Source organism: Macadamia integrifolia, chromosome 2 (genome assembly GCF_013358625.1).
Source record: "Macadamia integrifolia cultivar HAES 741 chromosome 2, SCU_Mint_v3, whole genome shotgun sequence".
NCBI classification, from domain to species: Eukaryota; Viridiplantae; Streptophyta; class Magnoliopsida; order Proteales; family Proteaceae; genus Macadamia; species Macadamia integrifolia.
Genome location: NC_056558.1, coordinates 29,108,891 through 29,118,482, shown reverse-complemented (window position 1 = coordinate 29,118,482; position 9,592 = coordinate 29,108,891). Strand labels below are relative to the sequence as shown.

Below are 9,592 nucleotides of genomic sequence, written 5' to 3'. Positions count from 1 at the left end.
GCTGACCCGATAGGGGACTCTCCGATGCCTAAGTCAAATCTGTCCACAGTAGATGCTCAAGAGAGCTTTTCCAGTAAAGGAAGAAGTGAGTGATCGATCCTCTTTGATGAAGGCTTACCATGGTATTTATAGGCTGCTGATGGAGGGAGAGTGGGAGACGATTGTGAAGAGTCATGTTCAGGTGTAGAGTCCTTGAGGGGAGTGGCTATGTGATTTTGGGAATATTCCAGGTTCTAGGGAATATTCTGGGAATATTCCCCATTAATCTCGGAGGTGCAAATAGTGAGAGAGGTGGATGCCTCTGATGACGTGTAGTGGATAGAGTCCTGCCCCCATGATCAGGGATTACATTCCTTGAATGTAGGAGTGGACGAGAGCACGTTTCTAGGTGCCTTACTTGACTGTGCCGAGCCGAGGTGACAAGTTGGTCGAGCCGAGGTGACTGGTAGCATAGCCTGATGGAGGGCCGAGGTGGCAGCACGGCTTGATGGAGGGCCGAGGTGGCAGCATGCCTGACGGAGGGCCGAGGTGGCAGCATAGCTTGATGGAGGGCCAAGGTGGTAGCACGGTCAGATGGAGGGCCGAGGTGGTAGCACGGCTTGATGGAGAGCTGAGGTGGCAACATGGCATGATGGTGGGCTGAGATGGCAGCACAGCCTGATGGAGGGCCGAGGTGGTAGCACGGCCTGATGGGGGTCGAGGTGGAAGCACGGCCTAATGGAGGGTCGAGGTGGCAGCATAGCGTGATGGAGGGTCGAGGTGGCAGCACGGCCTAATGGAGGGTCGAGGTGCAGCATTGGTCAGGATCAGTCCTTGCCCGTGCCGCAGTTGGGAAGAAATACCCTCATCAATATATATATATATATTACTATCATATATACTATATACTATACTACTATTATATAAGCGCATGTACTCATGCTTCGTGGCTAATCTTTCACTTAACTACTTAACCCCTCTTGCTTATTTAAATACATTATCCTTTTTTCTTTTTTGATATTGTTGATACCCTTTATATTTTTAATATTTAAATATTCTTTAAAAATCACTTAAATTCCTTTCCTTCTCTCTCTCTCTCTCTCTCTCTCTCCTTCTTATTTTGCAATAAGCCTTTCCTACTCTCTTTCAACCGTTCATCCTTTTTCTCTTCTTAAAACAATTTTTAGGAATTTTTTGTAAGTAAACAGAAACTAGGCAATAGGTATAAGACTTTGACAAAAACAATTACTTAATTGAAATGTAATTACAAGTAAAAGATAACTTACTTGTTCAAGCAATCCTCTAAAATAGTAGCAGAAATCGTTCATCTTAAGTAGAGTTGAATTGTATACAGATACTCTCTTTAAGGTATTTGAATGCGTATATATGTATGCAGCCAGGTTGACCTTATGTTCTCACCTCCAAGATAAAACAACTCCCAAATCGACTAAGGTGCATTTCCAATAATTGATTCCAATAGGTATGTCCAAAGGTAATACTCAGAAACTCACAGTAAACCAATACCAGAAAGAAAACAGAGACTAGAAGCACTTGCAAAGAATAGAGAACCAAAAAACTCACAGTATCTATTTCGTACAATACTCAACCAGAATCAGAGTTATATATATATATGGAATGTAAACCTCTGTATACGAATGGGTATACCGGTACGTACAGACACCCATATGTGTATTTATTGGGTACATACACCAATAATATGTCCCTTAGGAAAAAGTATGGAATAAAATTACATGTAGTAAAATATAGTTTCTTTGAACCACCCACACCCATACCCATACCCAACCCCGACCTCGGCCTCTGCCATGGCTTGGCTCGGCTCAGCTCGGCTCGACTCGGCGCGCGATTCAAAAGCACCCCAGGAACCCCCACACACACATGACAAGGGAGAGTGCCTCTTCAAAGGGCTTGCACCCTTAACAAACATTCCTATATATATATATATATATCTAAGTTTTCTTTCATCCCTAAGCAATGTGGGACTAAACTTTTGTGAGTTGTCTTTAGCTCATTCAAAACTCCACAAGTGCTAAAGACAAAATAGTAAAAGTAGACGAGACACTTTTGGGGAGGAAAGCTAAATTTCAAAAAGACTACTTTGGATTTCAAAAAGACCAATTTGACCATAGTTTGAAACTTAAATTCCAACATTTTTTTAAAATGTATATTTTAAGAGTTCTTTCTACCAAAATCTTATTAGTTTCCTAATCAATAATAATAATTCCTCACCTTCCTCTCTTTTTTCATTTAAAATATCTTTTATGATTTATTTTCTCTATTCTCCATGTCTCTAGTCTCTCTTGTCCTTCCCTCTCTCTTTTGCTATCTTTCTCTATCTTTTTTAAACATGCCTCAAATCCCTCTCTCTTCCACTTCCCATTTTCTTTTGCAATAAGCCTTTCCCTCCTCTATGACATTCCTCTATTTTCCTCTTTTAAAAATATTTTTTAGGATTTATTTAAAGCAAAAAAAAAAAAACTATATCTTAGGAATTCATTACCAATAAAATTTCCTCATCCTCCTCTCTTTTTTTTTTGGGTAAGAACCCTTTTCTCTTTCACCGTACTCTCTTTTTCTCTATTTAACATATAGAAATTAAGTTTGCATTAAGAAAATATTAAAAAAAAAAATTCCAACAAACAATTCAATTCAATATTAAAATTTATATCTATTTCACTAAAAAAAATTATTTAGTTAAAAAATTAGAAAACATAAGAAGACCCATTTTAAATAGTTTCCATTTCAATATATCCTTAAAAGAACAATCGAATTGATTAACACCAGTTTATTGACTTAAAATTATTTCTCTCTAAGAATTTTGAAATGAAAGATATGAGTTTGGCCTCATTTGTGATCGGCATAGATCTCGTCGATTGCTTGGACTGTCACGAAAAGCTTATATCAATAATGTACTGGAGAGATATGGTATGAAGAATTGCAGACCAAGTGTTGCTCATGTGATTAAAGGAGATGGCCCTCTTTGTTATCATTTTTCTTTTTTATTTTTACCTATTTAACAAAAATCATTAATGAAAATCATTTTTTACCAAAACATAAAAATGGTTTGGTAACTGCTTGAAAAAAATGATTTTTTATGAGAAATAATTTGGTATCTTTATGTGCAAAATAGTTTTTTAATAAATGGGTGAAGAGATTCCCTTCATCCACCTTCCTTATAACTCTCTTTCTCCACTTTGGACGGAAGAAAAGGGGGCAAGGGGCTTAGATTTCTAATTACACAACAAATCATTATTTTACCCCTCAATATGGGGATTCTAAGCACATGCTCATTAAAATTCAGGGCAAAAATTACTAAAAGTCACTCTTGCCAAACCACATAAATGACTCTTGATTTCATTTTGGCTTTTGTGTTTTATCAATTTATTTTTTCAATTGAAACAAGCTCCATAAATGATACCAAATGTAGTCAAAACCATTTTTGTGAACAAAAATAAAAAATTAAAGGGTGATTTACATCAACCTCCCCTGTCATTTGCCCAAATTATATAATCCCCCCTGAAAATCAAAAAATTACATTTAAATCCACCCAAACTAACACCATTGGAGAGGTGTTAGTTTTAGAATATGAAAAGACGTAATTACCCCGCCTCCTCCTCCTCCTCTTCTTCTTCTTCTTCGTTTGATCATGGAGATGTCTTTTCCCTGTCCAAGATTCTTCTTGCATGCATAGCAGAATCTGTGAAATTTTTTGAAAGGGAAGCGTGACCGATTGGAGAAAAAATTCTCCTTTCTCGATGCAAAAAACCCAACAACTACATAGCAACTCTCTACAATGCAATTATCAAAGATGTGTGTTGTTTTAGGGTTCGGTCCATGGGAGATTACGCAAGTATAATCCTCAGAAAGCTCCATCTCGCTTACAGAGAGACAACCCGTGAAAACTCGAGGAGTTGTAGGAATTTCAAGGCCTAAATTCACATACCCAAATGGAGATTTGTTCACTGAACCTGGAGAGAAAAACCCCAACTAAGAATTTCGAGTCTTGATGCCAAAATCTACAGGGGATTTGGGGGAATCAGTTGGAGAGAGGATGGACGGTGGGAGAGGAGGAATTTAAATCTTTAGCTCTGATCCAAACAGAACCATGGTATCAGGTTTGGAGAACTTGTTAATTTTATCTTCACTGAGAGCATCTGTGGATGATTGTAGTTTCTCCCATGGATGATTGTTCTCCAAACTAGGTTCTGGGGATTTGGAACTGCTTCTATAGGAAAAAGTTGGGGTTCCATGACTATAGAATTGAATTTGGGCTCACCACTGAATCCGTCTCAGAGAACCCCTTTGAAGCGAAACCTGCGAATGACCTTGGAGAACAAGCATGATTGGCCATGAGAGCCTGCTTACTGGTCATTGGTCTGGATCTCTTAAGCATCACTTCCTCTATAAGATTCTCCCAACTTAGATTCTATGAAGATAAGATATCAACATTTTGTATTTTAGATTCTATACAACAAAATTGGGGGAAATTGATTGAGTTCTCCCCAATATCCATGGATGGATGGGATTACAGTTACAATTCAGACTCTCACATTTAAACATCTAAAGAAGATAAATAACGAAAAGAGGAAAAAATCACAGATCCTTCTTCAATCTTGTCCATCTCTCTTTTAGCATCTAAGCCAGAGCTAGAACATGTATGGGTCCTTTCTCTTCCTGAGATGCATCTTCACGTAGAGTTCAAGAAAAGCAAGAGAATTGCTCCATTCAATTCTGAAGACCCAAGCCCCATTCCATTACACCCATTGGTCAGAAAATGTAACAGAAGAACCCCTACATGCCACACCAAGTTGCTGCCCAACAACACTACAAGACAACTCACCATGAAGGAGAAGCAAGTGCTGGGTAGCCCGATTGCCGTCCATAATCGATACCTATAGACCACCAATTACACTAGAGTGGTCAATGAAGTAGCCAAAACCTTAAATGATCCCGAGAATTCAAGCTAGAGGAAGGACATAAAGACGGGAATTGATTGGTTGAAGAACTGAAAGAATGTGAGTTTACGCCTAAGTATTGTGAAGAATGTGTGAAGTAAGTGGGGGAAACGAGAGAGGTAGAAGACGTAAGACAAGAAGAAGATGCAGAAGAAGAAGAAGAAGAAGAAAAAGAAGAAGAAAAAGAACAAGAACAAGAGGAGGAGGGGTAATTACGTCTTTTTATATTCTAAAACTAACACCTCTCAAACGGTGTTAGTTTGGGTGGGTTTAAATTTTTCAAATTTTAGGGGGATTATGTAATTTGGGAAAATGACAGGGAGGTTGATGTAAATCACCCAAAATTAAAATGATACCAAAGAGGGCCACCGCGAACTTAAAACAAGCTTCTTCCTGACCCGACTAAACTCTACCCGACCCAATAGCGGGACGTGGCCGTGCAAGTGAAGAAACAGAGAGAGAGGGAGAGAGAGAGACCCAAGGGCGGGAGGAGGAGGTCAAGCAAAGGGAGAAAGGCCCCAGAGCGGGAGGAGGTGAAGCGAGAGAGAGAGAGAGAGAGAGAGAGGTCATGCAACATCTCTGTTTGGAATCATTTCATCTAGAAACAGCATATCTAGGGTTAAGGTTTTGCTTTTTTCCGGTCAATTATTCCATTCTGGTGAGAAATGGAGGTATTCAAATTACAGGAAGAGTTACGCTTTTCTGTCTTTCATTTTGGAACGCACAGTTCCGTACGTTTTGATGCATCTAGAGTCCTTATTACCTGGAGACATTGATATTCTTAATAGGAAGCAGTTCTCAACTTTTGTCGAGAATGTCAATGGAGTTGATGAGTATAGCTCCCTGGATTCGGAATTGGTTGAACGTGAAAGTGTTGAGGAGGAAGATGGTCCTGGAAATAGTGATAGTGTTAGTTTTGAGCATGTAGGTTCTCGTGATCCTGTTGAGATTTTCAGGGACATTCGGTCGTCTGAGAAGAAGTCGAAGCTTACGCGGTCTAATTGGGATACCTTTGTTGAAATTTTCCGGTGTTTTGCAAAATCTGGTTGGGCATCCAACCAGGCTCTCGCTATCTACATTTGTGCCTCATTTTATCCTACTGCGGCTAGCAAGTTTCGGACTTTTTTCTTCAAGAAATGCCTTGAAGATGTTGCCAAGTATTTGGTATCATTGGGTCCATCTGAATCAGCTGAGAGGTTTCTTTTCCCAATTTTTGTTGAGTTTTGCTTGGAGGAATTCCCAGAAGAAATCAAGCGTTTCAAGGGAATGATTGATTCTGCTGATCTCACCAAACCTTATACTTGGTTCCCTTTTGCACGGGCTATGAAACGCAAAATCGTGTATCACTGTGGTCCAACCAACAGTGGTAAAACCTACAACGCATTGCAGCGTTTTATGGAAGCAAAGACTGGTATTTACTGTAGTCCTCTGAGGCTTTTAGCCATGGAAGTCTTTGACAAGGTGAATGCTCTAGGGGTCTACTGTAGTCTCCAAACTGGATAAGAAAAGAAAAATGTCCCTTTTGCTAACCATGCTGCATGTACTGTTGAGATGGTTTCAGCAGAAGAATTGTATGAATGATGTGGCTGTTATTGATGAAATCCAAATGATGGGTGATCGTTGCAGAGGATATGCTTGGACTCGTGCTTTGCTTGGACTAAAGGCTGATGAGATACACTTGTGTGGGGATCCGAGTGTTCTTAAAATTGTCAGAAAGATATGCTTGGATACTGGGGATGAGTTGGTTGAACGTCATTATGAGAGGTTCAAGCCTCTTGTGGTTGAAGCAAAGACTCTCTTGGGAGATCTCCGAAATGTCAGACCTGGGGACTGTTTAGTTGCCTTCTCAAGGAGAGAGATATTTGAAGTCAAGCTGGCAATTGAGAAGTTCACCAAACACCGTTGCTGTGTTATTTATGGTGCCTTGCCTCCAGATACTAGGCGGCAGCAAGCTAGCTTGTTCAATGATCAAGATAATAAGTATGATGTTCTGGTTGCGAGTGATGCTGTGGGGATGGGTTTGAATCTAAACACTAGACGAGTTATCTTTTATAGCCTTTCTAAGTATAACGGTGACAAGATGGTTCCAGTGCCTGCGACACAGGTGAAGCAGATTGCCGGAAGGGCTGGTCGGAGAGGGAGCATTTATCCTGATGGACTCACAACCACCTTGCATTTGGATGATTTAGACTACCTGATTGAGTGCTTGAAGCAGCCTTTTGATGAAGTTACAAAAGTTGGTCTCTTCCGTTTCTTTGAGCAAGTTGAGTTGTTCGCTGGACAATTTCTCAATGTTCCTTTCTGCCAACTTCTGGAAAAGTTTGGTGAGAACTGCCGCCTTGATGGTTCTTACTTCTTGTGTAAGCATGATCATGTAAAGAAGGTTGCAAGGATGTTAGAGAAAGTGAACGGATTATCTTTTCAAGACCAGTTTAACTTTTGCTTTGCTCCAGTTAATATTAGAGATCCAAAAGCTATGTACCATCTTCTGAGGTTTGCTTCATCATACAGCCAAAATATCCCTGTTACTATAGCAATGGGCATGCCCAAGGGCTCTGCTAATAATGATGCAAAGCTCCTTGATCTCGAGACTAAGCATCAAGTGTTGTCTATGTATTATGGCTATCACATCATTTTAAGGAGGACAATTTCCCGTATGTAAGGAAGGCTACAGCAATGGCAACAGATATTGCAGACCTTCCTGGTCAGTCTCTCACCAAAGCTAACTGGAAGCCTGAATCAAGGCAGGCAGGGAAGTCGAAGCCTCAAGAGAAGAAAGATGGCTATGAGAGACCAATGTCACTTATTAAAGTGTATAAAAAGTAAGTTTCCTCATTTATTGTCTGCCGTTGTCTTGTTCTTGAACTAATATAACCATAATGATTCCTCCAACTTTCCATTAAGTTCTTTTGCCCCCGTTTTGTGTCCTGTTTTAAATTTGTTAATTTCGTAGTTTCAATTTTCATCTGATTTCATGGCATATTCTGATCATCCTCCAATTTAAATCAAACTAACCTATCCATTTAATAGAATTTTAATTTGAAACATAGTTGTATATTTCATTTCTTCTTTGATGCCTTACTACTTGTTGATTCATGTGCATGCTTCATCTCTGATGTTATAGTTTTTTCTTTTTTAAACCCATCAGAGTCTAACATGGTAATAAACCTTTTTGCCTTGCAGTAAAAGGCAGGAACAATCCCTTCAACATGGATCCCCAAGTGATGTCCCAACTTAATACACATACCGGGTACATTTATCAGAAGTTTACTCTCACAATAGAATTGCCTCCCGGTGCCACCTCATAATACATTTAAGATATTAGAGCCCTTTGCTTGTTTCCATATTTTTTGTTTCGGAATTTGGGCGACTGGGTAGGGAGAGTGGAAGCCCTTGTTTACATAAATTATTTGTTGTGGTACAGTGGCCATTCGTCTTTTTCTTCTTTCCTTCTCCCTGAATTTTGAAATCACCCGTTTGATTCATTTGCATAACATTCTTTGATAGACTTGCATTCTCTCTCTCTCTCTCTTTGAATGTGTTTGCATAGAAGATCCTCTCTTCCCTTCTTTGGTTTTGGACTAAACACTATAGAAACAATCCAACTCTTCTCAACTCATATAAAACGTCAATGGTCCATTCACCATTGGAACAAGTACCAATTAATAAGTAGATAAGGTAGCTCCAATTGGCTAGAACCTTGCAGGCCCTCAGTGCACCAGCTTTGGGAACTATTACTTCTGATTAAGAGATACTTGATAACAGATTTTTTCAAATTTAAATATCTCAGGTGGATTAACCTAACCTGGTTTTGTTTCTATTATTTAGAGATTCCATCTAACTGTCTCACTCTGAGAAAATTGAGGATCTAAAGCAGCTGGGTTTCTTCCCTAAATGACCGTCCATCTTCTCTAGTACCCCAATTATGCAGCGACAAGTGTCCTAATGTAGTGGGATATCTTCAACCATGGCCCATTCTCCTGAACTCCTTTTTGGCATGTTTTGTTGGTTTATCTTCCTACTAACATCCTCCAATTGAAATGTTACACATAATTATACTATTAAAGAAAACAAAATGCGTGACTAACTAATGATGCGAGCTTATTCTAGGCTATATCTTGCTCTTCTGATCATACTAACCAATGATCTGAACCAGTGGAGGGCCTGTATGGCCACTCAGTCTTACACCTACAGTCTAAAAGGGTCCTGCAGGTGGACTTCAATTCATTAAGAAATACTAATTCTTAGATTTTTTTTTTTTTTTTTTGACTTCTTCTGATGAACCAATTTTGTTCTGGGTGCTGCAATGGTCGTGCTTTTGACTTCTATCAAATACAGTTCTAGTTTAAATAAATGAGAACCTATTGTCTATCAACATGTGTATTTTACCCAGCTTCCTTGGTTTTGTAAATGTTCCTCAAAGGTGGCCATATGGTTTTGCACATAAATATGGAGGGAGTGTAGTGGAACAAGTTGGAACCCCAGAATTATTTACATGACATATAGATGCAGGAGCCTAGCAAGTATAACATAAGGCCACTGAAATAACCTAGAGGGGGGGGTTTATACTAGTGGAAATTCAATTCTTAAAAAAAAATTATCCCAAGTGTGATTGTAAATAAAACTGCAGAATGAAAAAA

At 39.3% G+C, this 9,592-nt stretch overlaps 1 protein-coding gene and 1 pseudogene across 1 annotated transcript; one reads left to right on the top strand and one right to left on the bottom strand.

The window, feature by feature from the left end:
• Positions 1-3,549: 3,549 nt before the first annotated feature.
• On the bottom strand, positions 3,550-4,369 carry LOC122064794 (annotated as a pseudogene).
• A 1,309-nt stretch (positions 4,370-5,678) lies between these two features.
• Positions 5,679-8,454, top strand: LOC122072071 (DExH-box ATP-dependent RNA helicase DExH18, mitochondrial-like). The gene is given in 4 exon segments (XM_042636611.1): positions 5,679-6,530; positions 6,532-7,567; positions 7,570-7,774; positions 8,136-8,454. Coding segments are annotated over 4 exon segments (2,133 nt in total). The 5' UTR covers positions 5,679-5,693; the 3' UTR covers positions 8,191-8,454.
• The last annotated feature ends 1,138 nt before the right edge of the window (positions 8,455-9,592 follow it).